The following is a 19,906-nucleotide window of genomic DNA, read 5'->3' as shown; positions in this document are numbered from 1 at the left end:
CTCATTAGTGGCCTTCTCTTCCCAGTCTCAGTTTCCCACTCCCAGCCAGTATTTCCTGGCATCACCTTCCAAATAAATAATATTTGTACTTGAATTCTTATCTCAGGTCTGCTTCTGGAGTACTCAAACTAAGAAGATAGTCCCCATTTTCCTCCATTAATCAAATATACTTATAACTGCCATTTCCAATCAGCACTGATAACTTTATAAACACACTGCGCTGCTAGGATCCTAGGTAAAAGCCAAGGAATGTGGATGTTAGAGTTTCTGGGCAGCTTTCCTGGAGGTAAATGCACTGATTCCATAGGTCCTCCTACCTCTTAGTTCAAACACTGCTTGGTGCTGAGGCTGAGGCTGGCAACTGGGCTCGATTCCCTCCCTTTAACCAAGCCTGACTGTCAGGTTGCAACACACACCTGTGACCATTCCAAATGCATAATTTATGCACAAAACCCGGAAATGAATCAAAATTTCCAGTGGAAGCTTTACAAACAAACAAAACAAAACAAAACACCGATATCTCCAAGCTCAAGATTTGTGTCTTGTCTTTTCTTTGAGGGAAAAAATCATCCTATTGCTAAATTTGATTTAGTTTCAATTGGTCACATATAAAAAGTGATTATTAGGGAATTCCCTGGTGGTCCAGTGGTTAGGACTCGGCCCTTTCACTGCTGTGGACTGCGTTCAATCTCTGGTTGGGGAACTGAGGTCCCACAAGCCATGTGACATGGTCAAAAAGAAAAAAAAAAAGGGTTTATTAGAAATGCCAAGTTGAGTCCTTTAGAACTACCATGAAGGTGTAATCTGGAAAAGAAAAGAATGTATGAATGTTTCTGTTTATTTCAAAACTTCCAAGTTTTCGGCCTCAGCTACAATATGTGCTTCCAGTCCACTGTGGTGTGTGAAATGTAGAATTTTATTTACTCATTTACTCTGTTTTCAAATTTTCTTTAGAATATTACTGAAAGCAAGGTGCCCTGTGCTTGTCATTTGCTCACCATGCATCAGGGACAATTCTGGAACTTATGTTTTGTAATGGAAGCTTCCATTCATTTGTTCAGTCAACAACCAGTTACTGGAGTTGAGGAAGATGGCGGAAGAATAAGACGCAGAGATCACCTTCCTCCCCACAGATACATCAGAAATACATCTACACGTGGAACTGCTCCTATAGAACACCCACTGAACACTGGCAGAAGACTTCAGACCTCCCAAAAGGCAAGGAACTCCCCACTTACCTGGGTAGGGCAAAAGAAAAAACAGAGACAAAAGAATAGGGACGGGACCTGCACCAGTAGGAGGGAGCTGTGAAGAAGGAAAGGTTTCCACAAACTAGGAAGCTCCTTCACGGGCGGAGACTGCATGTGGCGGAGGGGGGAAGCTTTGGGGCCGCGGAGAAGAACGGAGCAATAGGGGTGCGGAGGACAAAACGGAGAGATTCCCGCATAGAGGGCAGGTGCCTACCAGCACTCCTCAGCCTGAGAGGCTTGTCTGCTCACCCGCGGGGACAGGCGGGGGCTGGGAGCTGAGTCTCGGGCTTCGGTCGGATCCCAGGGAGAGGACTGGGCTTGGCGGCGTGAACACAGCCTGAAGGGGATAGTGCACCACTGCTAGCAGGGAGGGAGTCCGGGAAAAAGTCTGGACCTGCCAAAGAGGCAAGAGACTTTTTCTTGCCTCTTTGTTTCCTGGTGCGCGAAGAGAGGGGATTAACAGTGCCGCTTAAAGGAGCTACAGAAACGGGTGTAAACCGTGGCTAAGAGCGCGGACCCCAGAGACGGGCATGGGACGATAAGGCTCCTGCTGCTGCCACCAAGAAGCCTTGTGAGCAAGCACAGGTCACTATCCACACCTCCCCTCCCAGGAGCCTGTGCAGCCTGCCACTGCCAGGGTCCCGTGATCCAGGGACAACTTCCCCGGGAGAATGCACAGCGCGCCTCAGGCTCGTGCAACATCATGCTGACCTCTGCTGCCACAGGCTCGACCCGTGTCCGTACCCCTCCCTACTCCCGGCCTGAGTGAGCCAGAGCCCCCGAATCAGCTGCTCCTTTACCCTGTCCTCTCTGAGCGAAGAACAGACGCCCTCAGGTGACCTACACGCAGAGGCGGGGCCAAATCCAAAGCTGAACCCCGGAAGCTGTGCGAACAAAGACAAAGGGAAATCTCTGCCAGCAGCCTCAGGAGCAGAGGATTAAATCTCCAAAATCAACATGATGTACCCTGCATCTGTGGAATACCTGAATAGAAAATGAATCATCCCAATTAAGGTGGACTTTGGGAGCAAGATATATTATTTTTTCCCCTTTTCCTCTTTTTGTGAGTGTGTATGTGTATGCTTCTGTGTGAGATTTTGTCTGTAAAACTTTCCTTTCACCATTTGTCCTAGGGTTCTGTCTGTCAATTTTTTTTCACTTAAAAAATTTTTTTTCTTAATAATTATTTTTATTTTAATAACTTTATTTTATTTTATCTTACTTTTATTTTATCCTCGTTCTTTCTTTCTTCTTTTTCTCCTTTCTTTATTTATTTCTTTTTGCAGAACACGGGCCTCTCACTGTTGTGGCCTCTCCCGTTGTGGAGCACAGGCTCCGGACGTGCAGGCTCAGCGGCCATGGGTCACGAACCCCGCTGCTCTGTGGCATGTGGGATATTCCCGGACTGGGGCATGAAGCTGTGTCCCCTGCATCGGCAGGTGGACTCTCAACCACTGCGCCACCAGGGAAGCACAGTTTTTCTCCCTTTTATCCTGAGCCGTGTGGATGAAAGGCTCTTGGTGCCCCAGCCAGGCATCAGCGCTATGCCTCTGAGGTGGGAGAGCCAACTTCAGGACACTGGTCCACAAGAGACCTCCCAGCTCCACGAAATATCAAACAGTGAAAATCTCCCAGATATCTCCATCTCAACAACAAAACCCAGCTTCACTCAACGACCAGCAAGCAACAGTGTTGGACACCCTATGCCAAACAACTAGCAAGACAGGAACACAACTGCATGCATTAGCAGAGAGGCTGCCTAAAATCATAATAAGGCCACAGACACCTCAAAACACACCCCCAGATGTGGACCTGCCCACTAGAAAGACAAGATCCAGCCTCATCCACCAGAACACAGGCACTAGTCCCCTCCACCAGGAAGCCAACACAACACACTGAACCAACCTTAGCCACTGGGGACAGACACCAAAAACAACGGGAACTACGATCCTGCAGCCTGCAAAAAGGAGACCCCAAGCACAGTAAGATAAGCAAAATGAGAAGACAGAAAATCACACACCAGATGAAGAAACAAGTTAAAAACCCATCAGACCGAACAAATGAAGAGGAAATAGGCAGTCTACCAGAAAAAGAATTCAGAATAATCATAGTAAAGATGATCCAAAATCTTGGAAATAGAATAGAGAAAATGCAAGAAACATTTAACAAGGATCTAGAAGAACTAAAGAGGAAACAAGCAACGATGAACAACACAATAAATGAAATGAAAAATACTCTAGAAGGGATCAATAGCAGAATAACTGAGGCAGAAGAACGGATAAGTGACCTGGAAGATAAAATAGTGGAAATACCTACTTCTGAGCAGAATAAAGAAAAAAGAATGAAAGAACTGAGGACAGTCTCAGAGACCTCTGAGACAACATTAAACGCACCAACATTCGAATTATAGGGTTCCCAGAAGAAGAGAAAAAGAAAGGGACTGAGAAAATATTTGAAGAGATTATAGTTGAAAACTTCCCTAATAAGGGAAAGGAAATAGTTAATCAAGTCCAGGAAGCACAGAGAGTCCCATACGGGATAAATCCAAGGAGAAACACACCAAGACACATATTAATCAAACTATCAAAAATTAACTACAAAGAAAATATATTAAGAGCAGCAAGGGAAAAACAACAAATAACACACAAGGGAATCCCCATAAGGTTGACAGCTGATCTTTTGCAGAAACTCTGCAAGCCAGGAGGGAGTGACAGGGCATATTTAAAGTGATGATGGAGAAAAAACTACAACCAAGATTACTCTATCCAGCAAGGATCTCATTCAGATTTGATGGAGCAATTAAAATTTTTACAGACAAGCAAAAGCTGAGAGAGTTCAGCACCACCAAACCAGCTTTACAATAAATGCTAAAGGAATTTCTCTAGGCAAGAAACACAAGAGAAGGAAAAGACCTACAATAACAAACCCAAAACAATTAAGAAAATGGGAACAGGAACCAACATATCAATAATTACCTTAAATGTAAATGGATTAAATGTTCCCACCAAAAGACACAGACTGGCTGAATGGGTACAAGAACAAGACCCATATATATGCTGTCTACAAGAGACCCACTTCAGACCTAGGGACACATACAGACTGAAAGTGAGGGGATGGAAAAAGATATTCCATGCAAATGGAAATCAAAAGAAAGCTGGAGTAGCAATTCTCATATCAGACAAAATAGACTTTAAAATAAAGACTATTACAAGAGACAAAGAACGGCAGTACATAATGATCAAGGGATCGATCCACGAAGAAGATATAACAATTGTAAATATTTATGCACCCAACATAGGAGCACCTAAATACATAAGGAAAATGCTAACAGCCATAAAAGGGGAAATCGACAGTAACACGATCATAGTAGGGGACTTTAACACCCCAATTTCACCAACGGACATATCATCCAAAATGAAAATAAATAAGGAAACACAAGCTTTAAATGATACATTAAACCAGATGGACTTCATTGATATTTATAGGACATTCCATCCCAAAACAGCAGAATAGACATTTTTCTCAAGTGCTCATGGAATATTCTCCAGGATAGATCATATCTTGGGTCACAAATCAAGTCTTGGTAACTTTGAGAAAACTGAAATTCTATGAAATATCTTTTCCGACCACAATGCTATGAGACTAGATATCAATTACAGGAAAAGATCTGTAAAAAATACAAACACATGGAGGCTAAACAATACACTACTTAATAACGAAGTGATCACAGAAGAAATCCAAGAGGAAATCAAAAAATACATAGAAATAAATGACAATGGAGACACGACGACCCAAAACCTATGGATGCAGCAAAAGCAGTTCTAAGGGGGAAGTTTATAGCAATACAATCCTACCTTAAGAAACAGGAAACATCTCAAATAAACAACCCAACCTTGCACCTAAAGAAATTAGAGAAAGAAGAACAAACAAAACCCCAAAGTTAGCAGAAGGAAAGAAATCATAAAGATCAGATCAGAAATAAATGAAAAAGAAATGAAGGAAATGATAGCAAAGATCAATAAAACTAAAAGCTGGTTCTCTGAGAAGATAATGAAAATTGATAAACCTTAGCCAGACTCATCAAGAAAAAAAGGGAGAAGACTCAAATCAATAGAATTAGAAATGAAAAAGGAGAACTAACAACTGTCACTGCAGAAATACAAAAGATCATGAAACATTACTACAATCAACTATATGCCAATAAAATGGACAACCTGGAAGAAGTGGACAAATTCTTAGAAAAGCACAACCTTCCAAGACTGAATCAGGAAGAAATAGAAAATATAAACAGACCAATCACAAGCACTGAAATTGAAACTGTGATTAAAAATCTTCCAACAAACAAAAGCCCAGGACCGGGTGGCTTCACAGGCGAATTCTATGAAACATTTAGAAGAGAGCTAACACCTACCCTTCTCAAACTCTTCCAAAATATAGCAGAGGGAGGAATACTGCCAAAGTCATTCTACGAGGCCACCATTACCCTGATACCGAAACCAGACAAAGATGTCACAAAGAAAGAAAACTACAGGCCAATATCACTGATGAACATAGATGTAAAAATCCTCAACAAAATACTAGCAAACAGAATCCAACAGCACATTAAAAGGATCATAGACCATAATCAAGTGGGGTTTATTCCAGGAATGCAAGGATTCTTCAATATACGCAAATCAATCAATGTGATAAACCATATTAACAAATTGAAAGAGAAAAACCATATGATCATCTCAAAAGATGCAGAGAAAACTTTCAACAAAATTCAACACCCATTTATGATAAAAACCCTGTAGAAAGTAGGCATAGTGGGAACTTTCCTCAACATAATAAAGGCCATATATAACAAACGCACAGCCAACATTGTCCTCAATGGTGAAAAACTGAAAGCATTTCCACTAAGATCAGAAACAAGACAAGGCTGCCCACTCTCCCCACTCTTATTCAACATAGTTTTGGAAGTTTTAGCCACAGCAATCAGAGAAGAAAAAGAAATAAAAGGAATCCAAATCGGAAAAGAAGAAGTAAAGCTGTCACTGTTTGCAAATGACATGACACTCTACTTAGAGAATCCTAAAGCTGCTACCAGAAAACTACTAGAGCTAATCAATGAATTGGTAAAGTAGCAGGATACAAAATTAATGCACAGAAATCTCTGGCATTCTTATACACTAATGATGAAAAATCTGAAAGTGAAATCAAGAAAACACTCCCATTTACCATTGCAACAAAAAGAATAAAATATCTAGGAATAAGCCTATCTAAGTAGACAAGAGACCTGTATGCAGAAAATTGTAAGACACTGATGAAAGAAATTAAAGATGATACAAATAGATGGAGAGATATACCATGTTCTTGGATTGGAAAAAAATCAACATTGTGAAAATGACTCAATTCCCAAAGCAATCTACAGATTCAGTGCAATCCCTATCAAACTACCACTGACATTTTTCACAGAACTAGAACAAAAAATTTCACAATTTGTATGGAAACACAAAAGACCCCAAATAGCCAAAGCAATCTTGAGAACGAAAAATGGAGCTGGAGGAATCAGGTTTCCTGACTTCAGACTATACTACAAAGCTACAGTAATGAAGACAGTATGGTACTGGCACAAAAACAGAAATATAGATCAATGGAACAGGATAGAAAGCCCAGAGTAAACCCATGCACATATGGTCACCTTATCTCTGATAAAGGAGGCAAGAATATACAGTGGAGAAAAGACAGCCTCTTCAATAAGTGGTGCTGGGAAAACTGGACAGATACATGTAAAAGTATGAAATTAGAAGACTCCTTAACACCATACACAAAAATAAGCTCAAAATGGATTAAAGACCTAAATGAAACTATCAAACTCTTAGAGGAAAACATAGGCAGAATGCTCTATGACATAAGTCACAGCAAGATCCTTTTTGACCCACCTCCTAGAGAAATGGAAATAAAAACAAAAATAAACAAATGGGACCTAATGAAACTTCAAAGCTTTTGCACAGCAAAGGAAACCATAAACAAGACCAAAAGACAACCCTCAGAATGGGAGAAAATATTTGCAAATGAAGCAACTGACAAAGGATTAATCTCCAAAGTTTACAAGCAGCTCATGCAGATCAATAACAAAAAAACAAACAACCCAATCCAAAAATGGGCAGAAGACCTAAATAGACATTTCTCCAAAGAAGATATAGAGACTGCACACAAACACATGAATGAATGCTCAACATCATTAATCATTAGAGAAATGCAAATCAAAGCTACAATGAGATATCTTCTCACACTGGTTAGAATGGCCATCATCAAAAGATCTAGAAACAATCAGTGTTGGAGAGGGTGTGGAGAAAAGGGAACACTCTTGCACTGTTGGTGGGCATATAAATTGGTACAGCCACTATGGAGAACAGTATGGAGGTTCCTTAAAAAACTACAAATAGAACTTCCATATGACCCAGCAATCCCACTACTGGGCATACACCCTGAGAAAACCATAATTCAAAAAGAGTCATGTAGCAAAATGTTCATTGCAGCTCTATTTACAATAGCCAGAACATGGAAGCAACCTAAGTGTCCATCAACAGATGAATGGATAAAGAAGATGTGGCACATATATACAATGGAATATTACTCAGCCATGAAGAAAAACGAAATTGAGTTATTTGTAGTGAGGTGGATGGAGCTAGAGTGTCATACAGCATGAAATAAGTCAGAAAGAGAAAAACAAATACTGTATGCTAGCACATTTACATGGAATATAAGGAAAAAAAAAAGAAAAAGAAAGGTCATGAAGTACCTAGTGGTAAGACGGGAATAAAGACACAGACCTACTAGAGCATGGACTTGAGGATATGGCGAGGGGGAAGGGTAAGCTGTGACAAAGTAAGAAAGTGGCATGGACATATATACACTACCAAACGTAAAATAGATAGCTAGTGGGAAGCAGCCACATAGCATGGGGAGATCAGCTAGGTGGTTTGTGACCACCTAGAGGGGTGGGATCGGGAGGGTGGGAGGGAGGGAGACGCAAGAGGGAAGAGATATGGGAACATATGTATATGTATAACTGATTCACTTTGTTATAAAGCAGAAACTAACATACCATTTTAAAGCAATTATACTCCAATAAAGGTGTTAAAAAACAAACAAACAAAAAACCAAACAAGCAGTTACTAAGCAGTTGATGTGTGCCAGGCATTCTCCTAGGTGTTAGGAACACAGACATGTTCAAGAAATGGTTCTGTCTTCACCTTATTTAATACTATACCAACCTGCCCTGCCCAACACTGGCACTCTCAATCCTGTGTACACTATATACTTTTTCCTTTTTTTCTCCACTACCTATCTCCTTTTAACATCTTATTTTTTTACATGATTTATTTTCTGTCTCTGTATGCTACACCGTAAGCTCAAGGAGGGCAGAGATTTTGGTCTGTTTTTTTTGCTTAACCCATCCCTAGCACTCATCCTGGTGCCTGCCAAACCAATACGTATATATTTGTTGAAGGAATGAATGAGCAGTTTACAGTTTAATGGGGAGATAGATCACTCACTCACATACCGTATATACTGTGTTCAAATACTAAATCTTTGCCTTGGAACTCAAGAATATACCTACACACTTTCAAAAAATATAAAATAAGAACACCTTCCTGACCCAGGGTTTGCTCCTATTATGGAAGTCCCAGGAAGAAGAAATGTTTGGACAGTGTTGTCTCTAATGGCTGTTAAAGTTTCTGATCCATAATTAAGTGTACTTTCCTGCTTAAAATAAACTCCACAAATGATGTTTGCGGACAGAGTTATTTACTGGAGCCAAATGTTAGGGAAGCAATTAAGACATTGCATCACCATTATCTCAAAAACAATAAAGACACATTGGCTCTATGGTGATAATAATTTAATGGAACTCTTTTTTTGTCTTAAATATAATGATGATTTCAGTATGGCTTAGAGAAATGAGTTTTGCGGGGGGAAATCTTAATGGGGTTGTCTCTTCTGTTTACAAATCTCTTTGAAATAGTTTTAAGCTTTGTGGAAGTGAATCTGATTTATTCCAATAATTTTCCGTTTGGTTTAACTTCACTTAAATGGCTAAAGTCTCCAGAACTGGGCTCAAAAAGTATGCTCCTAATAAGGCACATGTTCTGTAAAGCCAACTGCTTGTGGACAGAAGTGCACGTATTTTCCTGTCCTCCTCTGCTGAGAGTCCAGAGGGCGCAGGCGCCTGCGGAAACTCACTCAGGGCTCTGCAGATGTCGCTGACCGCTCTGAAGACCACGGCTGAGAAGCTGACTCGCAGTCGCACTGTCTTCACGTTGGGCAGGCGGAGGCGAAGCATTTTATGCTGAGGGGTGAAGAGAAGCTTTGCATCTGCCTGGACCCCACATTTGTCCAGGGTCCAGTGCGTTTTCAGAAGCCAGCAGTGCTTTTGTTCCCACCAAAGGGCAAAGTCTGACCAGTCCTGGGCTATGTCTGCAAGAATGGAGAACACAGTGCAGTAAAGTGAGAGTGAGCACTCGCACCCCAGAGTCAAGTCTCTTGTGTGCAAAACTGAAGCCAACGCTGGTCTTCAGCTCCCACCTCCTCTTACAACCCAAGGTTTCATCATTCTTGGCTTCTTGTCAAAGTCCCTACGGCACGGCAGGTAGGAGACAGACTGAACCTTACCTTCTTTATATTTAAATACTATGGAAGGAAGAGAGACATACAATTTTTGTTCCTGATGAAATACTAAAGTTATCTTCTCCCAAGTCCCTTGGTGCCATGGTCCTTTCTGGGAAGGCCAGGAGCATCACCTCTGTTTAATCAAGATTATTTCTCTAATAGAAATGAATCTTTCCACAAGGGAATATCAACAGCTCCCAATCAAATTCCACGCAGAAGTACTGGGAAGCTGACATTTCACTCTTCTCAGGAATGTCCATCTCTTATTAGCTCCACCATATTCCCAATTTCCAAAGTGTTTACACTGAAATCAGAGCTGAATATTTTCTCTCTTAATGGTAGCATCAACATTGAATTCTTCCCCTTCTTCAATGCCCCTTGGTATCTAGGTTGAATCTTTCCCCTTTGCCAATGTTAGAGTCAATATTCAATCTTTTATTTTGCTAAATTAAGAGCCACCGGTATTTTTATTTACTTAAAAAATAGTTTCTCCCTCTTTCTTTCTCTCTATTTAAATTAGAAAATGTTTCTCTCAGTGCTGTTAGAAGTATAAATGCTATAACTATTTTGGAAAGTCCTATTCGGTAATTTTTCTCTGAGCTATATACCCATTAGAAATGCGTGTACTATATAGACCAAAAGACAGGTACTATCTGTAAAAGCCCCCAAATGGAAACAACCCAAATATCTATCAACAGGTAAATGGATAAATTGTGGCATAGTCATACAATGGAATATTATACTGCAATGAGAATCAATGAACCCAAACTATATGCAATACCATGGTTAAATCTCACAGACATAATGTGGCAGGAAAGAAAGCAGATGCCTAAGAATTATACTTATATAAGTATAATTCCACTTATATACAGTTTACTGTACAGTTTACTCCTATGGAGTAAGAATTCAGGACAGTGGTTACCCTTGGTGGGGCAGTGGCTGGGAGGGGTTAGGTGCGGGACTTCGGTGGGGGAACAGGTAATGTTCTCTTTCTTGATCTGGGTGGTGGTTATATGACTTTGTGAAAATTCACTGAACTGTACACTTATAATAAGTGCACTTTTCTGTACGTATATGATACTCCAATGAAAGCTTACTTAAAAATACTTTATATCACTAGTGTAAATGATAAGCTAACATCTGTGGTCTTAAGTAGAAGACAAAAAATAAATAAAAAGAAAATAGAACATTATTAAATTCTAGGTACCTCATGTTGACTCGTGATGTGAAGACTCTGACCCTGAAGACTTCTTTCCTTGTTTTAAACAGGGTAAGTAGCAAATGGTGGACAATGTTAAAAGACATATTGGCACCAGGCCGCCTGCATCTCGGAGCAATCAAGCATTAACAGAGAATCACACAATAATCTAAGGCCCCGGGTGTGGTCTAAAGTCACAAGGGAAGGGGTCCTGTTCTTGTGCAAATAGGTTTTTACACCTACTGGGGAGCTTTCGTTTGCCACCAAAGACTCAAATTTTCACATTGGGGGTCAGGGGGTGGTTTGGGCTCCTTCAGGCATTTCTCTTCCTCTTGCAGGCAGGGACCATTACAAGATGGATGATCAAAAAAATTTAGATGGTCAGACAATCCAGTTCAGCCATTTAGTGGTGATGCAACAGAGAGGGTTTCAAATGTAGAGAAACCATAAAGAAGCAGCAACTTACTGATCTGTTCCACTAACTTGAGCATCACTCCCCCAATGTGCAGGTCTCCAGACACTCTCAGTGTGATATCCTTCTGCTCCTCTTCATTTGGATGGTCAACTTGGATCACGAGCTCCCAAGAAGCAGACGCAAAGTCACTGGATGAGAGCATTGTGGCAAATGCAGGTGTCTTTGCGTAAAAAGGCAGATAGATCAGAAGGAGGGTGGGACTCGCCAAGCAGACCTTGCAGAGCAAAACATTTTTTCCCCCATTTTAGCCCCCCTTCAAAAATGCCACAGGGTTCCTGATATTAAATTCAGCATCTTAACTTTAAAGAGAAAAAGTCTTATAAAATTATCTCAGGCCTTCTAAATTTATGTACTTCACTTTTCCACCCTCCCAGGTCCACCTGGCTATTTTCTGTGCCTGCCCAGTGCATCCATCCCTCTCTACTGACTCTTCTTGACCTTCTCTGAACTATTTTAGCAATAGGTAACAAATCATGGCAATCCTTGACACTTAAAAAAAATCAACTTTATTGAAGTATAATTTGTATACAATAAAATGCATTGAATTTAAATGTACACTTTGATGTATTTTGTTGTATGCAAATTATACCTCAGTAGAACTGATTTTAAAAAAGGAAATTAAAATCTTTACCTTGGTACTTCCCTGGTGGTGCAGTGGTTAAGACTCAGTGCTCCCAATGCAGGGGGCCAGGGTTCGATCCCTGGTCAGGGAACTAGATCTCACATGCAAGCCACAATGAGTTTGTATGCTACAACTAAGGAGCCAGCAAGCTGTAACTAAGGAGCCCTTGAGCCACAACTAAGGAGCCTGTCTGCTACAACTAAGACCCAGCCCAACCAAATAAATAAATATTAAAAAAAATTTATCTCTAATGTATATATATATGTATTATTACATTCCTCCCACAAATACTGATGACATCTTCTGGTATGAAAATTCAAAAAATAAAAATAGAGCAAAACCGTTTCTTTTTTAGTCATATAGCATAGTTTTATCTTAAGCACATAGAGATGCAGGTCATTAGTTATTGCCACATATTTGATTTACTTGAATAACTGTTTTATATCATATAGAGGTTGATAAACAAGTGCATCAATTAAGTTTTTGGACACACCTTTAGCAACAGATTTAAAACAGGAGTGACAGACATTCAAACCCACTCTTCAAAGTACAGTTAGGGGTGAGAACTTCAAACCCATAGTGTTCTCCTCGTTGGAGGAACTATGATGAAAGAAGCTAAGCAGTATCAGAACTGAGTGTTGTGGGGTAATAGGAACACTGGGATCCAAATTGGCAGAACTTAAAAATGTCAGCTCTCTCTTAAATAGAAAGCAAATGATACTACCTCTCTTGGCTATCTTAAGATTTAAAATAAAAAATCAGTCATTTAAGTGATAACACGTGCTTTTCATTTTTCCAGGTAAAGACAGCTTATGAGAAATCTATGTTTTCATAAGGCCTGTTTTTGAGAAACATCTGTGCATGCAAACGGCCCAGGAAAGGGCTTCTCTAATGGAAAGTGCACATGAACCCTGAGAACCTTATTAATATGCAGATCCTATTCAGCAGGATCTTATTAACATGCAGGTTCTAGTCAGCAGGTCTGGGGTGGATGTGGAAACCCTGCATTCATAACAAGCTCCAGCTAATGCTGGTCTTCCTCTCACACCCTCAAATTGCAATAGCTACTTGAAAAATTAGCTCCAGGACTCATTTCCTCCCTTCAAACTAACTAGATCACTTATAAAGCCAGGTCTATGGTGACCTCTGAGAAGGTCTGCAGAAAGTGGGCATAGAGGGAACGTACCTTAACATAATAAAGGCCATATATGATGAACCCACAGCTAAAATCATACCCAATGGTGAAAAGCTGAAAGTATTTCCCTCTAAGATCAGGAACAAGACAAGGATGCCCACTCTAGCCACTTTTATACAACATAGTATTGGAAGACCTAGCCACATCAATCAGACAAGATAAAGAAATAAAAGGAAGCTAAATTGGAAAGGAAGCAATAAAACTGTCACTGTTTGCAGATGACATGATACTATACATAAAAAATCCTAAAGATGCCACCAGAAAACTACTAGAGCTCATCAATGAATTCAGTAATGTTGCAGACCACAAAATATATATACAGTAATCTGCTGCACTTCTATACACGAACAATGAATTATCAGAGAAATTAAGGAAACAATCATATTTACCACTACATCAAAAAGAATAAAATACCTAGTAATAAACCAACTTAAGGAGGTAAAAGATCTATACTTGGAAAACTATAAGACACTGAAGAAAGAAATTGAAGACAACACAAACAGATGGAAAGATATACCATATTCATGGATTAGAAGAATTAATATTGTTAAAATGACCATACTACCCAAGGCAATCTACAGAGTCAATGCAATCTCTATCAAAATAGCAACAGCATTTTTCACAGAACTAGAACAAATAATTTTAAAATTTGTATGGAAACATGAAAGACCCCGAATAGCCAAAATGATCTTGAAAAAGAAGAGAGCTGGAGGAATCATGCTCTCTGACTTCAGACTATACTACAAAGTTACAGTAATTGAAACAGTATGGGACTGGCACAAAAACAGACACATAGATCAATGGAATAGAACAGAGAGCCCAAAAATAAACCCACACACTTGTCAATTAATCCACAACAAGGGAGGCAAGAATATACAATGGAGAAAAAACAGTCTCTTCAATAAGTGGTGCTGGGAAAACTGGACAGCTACATGTAAAAGAATGAAATTAGAACACTCTCTAACAACATATACAAAAATAAACTCAAAATGGATTAAAGACCTAAATATAATCAGAAACCATAAAACTAGAAGAAACCATAGGCAGAACACTCCTTGACTTGAATTGTAGCAATATTTTTTTTGATCTGTCTCCTAAAGCAAATGAAATAAAAGCAAAAATAAACAAATGGGACCTAATTAGACTTAAAAGCTTTTGTATAGCAAAGGAAACCATAAACAAAATGAAAAGACAACCTATGGAATGGGAGAAAATATTTGTAAAAGATGCGAAAGACAAGGGGTTAATTTCCAAAATATACAAACAGCTTATACAGCTCAAGTAAAAAACAAAAGCAAAAACAACACAGTCCATTAAAAAAATGGGCAGAAGACCTAAATAGACATTTCTCCAAAGCAGACATATAGATGGCCAACAGGCCCAGGAAAAGATGCTCTACATGTTAATCATCAGGAAAATGCAAATTAAAACCACAGTGAGATATTGCCTCATACCTGTCAGAATGGCTATTATCAAAAAGACTACATATAACAAATGTTGGCAAGGATGTGGAGAAAAGGGAACCCTCCTACACAGTTGGTGGGAATGTAAATTGGTGTAGCCACTGTGGAAAACAGTATGGCGGTTTCTCGAAAAACTAAAAATAGAACTACCACATGACGCAGCAATAACACTCCTGTGTATATATCAGAAACAAAACAAAACAAAACAAAACAAAACAACTGAAAACACCAATTAGAAAAGATACATGCACTCCAATGTTCGTAGCAGCATTATTTACAATAGATATGGAAGCAACTTAAGTGTCCATCAACAGATGAGTGGACAAGATGTGTAATGGAATATTAGCCATAAAAAAATAATGAAATTTTGCCGTTTGCAACAGCATGGATGAACTTGGAGGGTATTATGCTGAGTGAAATAAGTCAGACAGAGAAATACAAATACTGTACAATATCACTTATATGTGGAATCTAAAAAAATAAAACAAACTAGTGAATATAACAAAAAGGAAACAGACTCACAGATATAGAGAACAAACTAGTGGTTACCAGTGGGGAGAGGAAAGGGGGGAGGGGCAAGATAGGGGTAGGAAATTGAGGTACAAACTATTATGTATAAAATAAATAAGCAGCCAAAACTAACACAACATTGTAAAGCAATTTTACTCCAATAAAAAAAATTAAAAAAAAATAAAATAAGCTACAAGGATATATTGTACAACTCTTAAAACTCTGAGCTAAACTCTCAATACCTTCACTAAGCATTCCTACTAACATAAATCTTTCCCAGTGAGGACACAATAAAGATAACTCTTTCATAGACAAACTCATAACACGCCATTGAAATATTTGACTTTAAGATCCTTACAATTTCTAAAATGCTATGATTTGAGGCTTTGTTATTTAAAATGTTTTGTACATAAAGAAAATAACCTTACTTTTAAGGTGATCCTTACTGCTTGTTTCGTGAGCAATCAGACAGAGGGTTTTTTCTTTTCCTAACCTGGGCAATCAAAACACTTCTCATTTAGGCAATAAATGGTGATTCCCTTACAACGAAATTCTGGCTAAAATTAGGCAATCTGGTTTCCCCACATTCCTCTCCTATCTTTTCTGCGCCTTTTTGAGCGAACTTCTCACGTTCAGCAAGCTGTTACTTGTTGAGGAAAGCACATCTAAGTTAAAGACAAGAACAAGAAGCAAAGCGCACCACCAGACCTGCCTTCCTCTGGGGAAGCCCAGTTGCCCACTTCCTCGGGTCCTTTATAGAAAACTCAATCAAGAAAGACAGACAGACGCAGGCAGGCAGACAGAGAGAAAGATGGGGGGAAATAGACCCAACGCTTCCCCTGGAAGATCAGAGAGTGAGTGGGTCCGAAGGCCTCTGGCCTGTCTTTTGCCAGCTCTGCAGGGTCCTGGGGCCCAGGGGAGTGTGGTGGGTGGGTAAAAACCTGCCCCCTACCCCCATAAAGGCCTCTGGCCTGTCTTTTGCCAGCTCTGCAGGGTCCTGGGGCCCAGGGGAGTGTGGTGGGTGGGTAAAAACCTGCCCCCTACCCCCATAAAGGCCTCTGGCCTGTCTTTTGCCAACTCTGCAGGGTCTTGGGGCCCAGGGGAGTGTGGTGGGTGGGCAAAAACCTGCCCCCTCCCCCCCCCCCCCCCCCCCGCGGCTGGACGGACAGTTTACTTTGCGCAGCCAGATACGCAAGGACGGAGAAGATGGTCACAAGCCGAGGACGCGGTTTTTAATTCACCAGCCATTTAAGTGCAAGGGGCTGTAGAAAGGCAGGGGCGGGGGTCTCGGGAACCTTTGGCGCCCATCGCAGCCTCCCCTCCCAGCCTGGTCCCGGCCCCTCGCCACCCACCTCCTTTCCGGAGCCTGCGGCGTGCGGAGTCGCTGTCCCCTGGAGACCCGGCCAGAGGCCACTGCGGCCGAGCCAGGGGCGCGCGGTGGCGGCAGCTGCTCCGCGAGGTTCGGCTGGCGAGGGCTGCGCGCGGACCTGCCACCTAGACAGGCACCCGCCCCCGCCGCCCAGTCTCCGCCCCGCGCGGCCCCCGGGGCAAGGCCGGCCAGCACAGCGGGCAGGCGGCTGCACGCCCAGCCCCCGCCTGCCAGGTCCCGCTGCCCTAGGAGGAGGCGCTCCGCAGACTTCACGGGCAAAGGGTGGTCGCCCGGCTACCGCGCGGCGAGAGGGCGGGGAGAACCCGGCGGAGGCTCAGCCCCGTGCCCCTCTTGCGACTTCTCATCCTGCCCACCCTCCCTTAGACCGCCTCCAGTTTCCCGGTTCCCAGAGGCCCGCCCAGTACTAGACCGGTGATTAAGGTCCTGCTACTTCCCCGCCCTCAGGGTGTACCAGTCACTCACACCCCGGGGTGCGTCCACGCGCCAGGAGCCCCGGCTTCAGGCGGGAACAACCGCCTCCCCTCTAGAGAGCCTGGAGGACCTGTGGTCGCCAGGTGGAAGAAACAAAAGCGGTTCATCTCTGAGTAAGAGGGTGGTGTAAACCCCTGAGAAGGGTGAGGCACCCCAAACATGCACGATGGAAGACCCTGGGGGAACCCTAGGCCCCGCCCCTCGCGGAAGTCTGGGTGGCTCACCTCACATTCACCACCCAGCGCTCCGCTCACCCTCCTGTGGGATTCATCCGAAGAGAGCAGGAAGGGTGGGTGACCTTGGGGAAGTTACACAACCTCTCCAAGTCTCCTTCGCCCAAATTACACACTTTTGTTGAGTGTTTACTATGCACCAGGCCTGGGGTTGAGCTTTGAGGATACAGTCAGTGGTTATAAAATAGACAGGAAATTATAGTTTTCTCATCTGTAAAATGGGTAAAGGGATGGAATTCCCACCACCAGAACTGCATTCAGTCCATGGAGGAGTTTTATGCAGTATAATAGTCTTTAGCGATTTTTGTCAAGTACATAAAGCTTTTGATAACTTAAATATTAATTTAAGATGTTGTAAAATTTAGAAATGGAATCTTTGTTTTGCTTGGACATTACCATATTCAGCCATTATTATGTTTTGAAAGTACTTTACATTTAATTTTAAAAGGTCAGTTGAACAACCGTCAGCAAATATGGGATTTTATAATTAAAATGATTAAAAAATTTGAAACTGAATTTCCTAATTTGGTAGAGTTTGTCAACTATAGGAAGGTGGTCAGCTGTCTTCTGATCTGACTTCCCCACATGCCTAATACCGACTGAGCAAATATGCACTTATTTGGGGCAGAAAGTGTCTAAGACTTGCTTTCTGGAGACTGTGCATGGTTGATTAGACCATAGACTGTCTTCAGGATCTTGGATATGATCAGGAAGCAGTAACGGCTTTCTTTACGCCAAATTGGTTTTCCATTTTAGTTGAAAATATCTGGATTGCGCTAAAGAATTTAACTGGTTTTAAGCTTTCTGCTTGGCCTAAATTCTTTTTTAAGCCTTTTAATGGAAATATTATATATTTATATGCAAGAACACAAATCATAAATATACAGCTGGTGAATTTCACATACTGAACACACCTGTGTTGTAATGAAATTCCGATCAAGAACCAGGACATTGCCAGTCCCCAGAAGCCCCCTAATCCCACCTTTTAGTTACTACCACCCCTCACCAAGAGTAACCATTATCCTGACTTCTAATCCTCAGATGGGTTTTGCTGATGTTTGTACCATACATAAATGGAGTTGGATGATGTATGCTATTTTGTGTCTGGTTTCTTTTGTTCAGCATTATATTTTTTAGTTTCATCCATATTGAATGTCCTAGGCTTTTTTTTTACTACCTAGTTATTATTGTGATGCAGGTCCAACTCATCCCCTAAGGTTCTAGTTTAGAAGTGTATTAAAAAGTATATTCTGGACTTCAAAATTTCATACATATATAAACAAGCAATACTCACCGTAATCCCTCTTAAAAAACAAGCAGAATCAACATTTTGAGTCTGTTATTTAATCCATACATACTCATCAAGCAATGAATAAGCTTATTTATTCATTCAGCCACTGTATAACTGTGAGCTAGACACAAAAACAAGTGCTGAGAATGCTCAGATTAGGCACAGACTTTATCTTCGTATCATAATATGATACGAAGGAATACAGAGGAGGGATGTGTACCTCTCCCAGGTGTGTACCTCTCCCAATTGTGTGGTGTGGTGGGGAGTATGAGAAAAGGCTTCAGAGAGGAGATGGGTTTTGAGATGGAATTGGAAGATTTAGTTGCCTACAATAAACTGTAGTCTCTAGAAAAATGTTTTAAGGTATTTTTTAGTTAGCAGATAGTTATTGTACTTCAAGAGATGTATTTCCTGATCTTAAAAATTTCCATGTTCATGGTGCAAATAGTGAAACAATAACTATTATCAGATACTTATATATGGCAAAGCTGGCCTGAGAATCATTACCCTCAATAGGTAAGTTAGTCATGTTTGCATTATCATGTGGGATATGAGTGTGTAACAGAAAAGAACAAACCTGAAATGTACATGATAGCCCATTCTCAAGGCTCTGCCTCCCTTTAAAGATATAACACTTCTCATTCATGTAGAGATAAAATGTTGTGGAACAGAGGTTTACAGGAACCTTGTTGGAGGTTTACAGGAACATGGTGACCTGACTTACATGGATAGCTGCAAGCACAAAGGATTCCAGCACCAAGAAGTTTGAAACAACCAGCCACACTGCTCCTCTTTTACTGTAAAAAAAGCCTGAATTCTAACTCCAGGAAGATGGTTCTTTGGGACACTAGTATACCATCTTCTTAGTCTGCTGGATTTCTAAGTAAATTCGCTATTCCTTGCACCAATAGCTTGTTTCTCGATTTATTGGCCTGTCATATGGCGAGCAGTATGAGCTTGGTAATAAGTACATTGGAGTGGATGAGAGATGTGTCCATGTTCTTAATCGCTGAACAGAAAAGGGAAATACAGCAGTAGAGGGCCTTTGACCATCCTGGCTACTTCAACCTGTGAAGCACAAGTGACTTTCTTCCTCTAACACCTTTCTACTTCCACCACATGAGCCCTCAAAGTTTAAAAAATTCTTTATAAT

At 41.0% G+C, this 19,906-nt stretch overlaps 1 protein-coding gene across 2 annotated transcripts in view; it reads right to left on the bottom strand.

Annotated features, from left to right (window-relative positions):
* The window catches only part of FERMT1 (FERM domain containing kindlin 1), a 66,235-nt gene extending 49,380 nt beyond the window's left edge, over nucleotides 1–16,855 (bottom strand). Inside the window, exons 1-3 of one of the 2 annotated variants that reach the window (XM_027118196.1) lie at nucleotides 16,721–16,855; nucleotides 11,570–11,738; nucleotides 9,480–9,713 (exon numbers count right to left, since the gene is read on the bottom strand). In XM_027118196.1, coding sequence (XP_026973997.1) covers nucleotides 9,480–9,713; nucleotides 11,570–11,720 — 385 coding nt within the window. In that variant the 5' untranslated portion in view covers nucleotides 11,721–11,738; nucleotides 16,721–16,855. The remainder of the gene's footprint in view (nucleotides 1–9,479; nucleotides 9,714–11,569; nucleotides 11,739–16,720) is intronic. The other variant, XM_027118195.1, reaches the window with a different exon arrangement.
* Between the last annotated feature and the right edge of the window lie 3,051 nt (nucleotides 16,856–19,906).

This window comes from Aethalodelphis obliquidens, unplaced genomic scaffold, assembly GCF_003676395.1.
Source record: "Aethalodelphis obliquidens isolate GAN/ISIS:26980383/991018 unplaced genomic scaffold, ASM367639v1 scaffold18, whole genome shotgun sequence".
Taxonomy (NCBI): Eukaryota; Metazoa; Chordata; class Mammalia; order Artiodactyla; family Delphinidae; genus Aethalodelphis; species Aethalodelphis obliquidens.
This window is presented reverse-complemented; position numbering and strand designations above follow the sequence as displayed.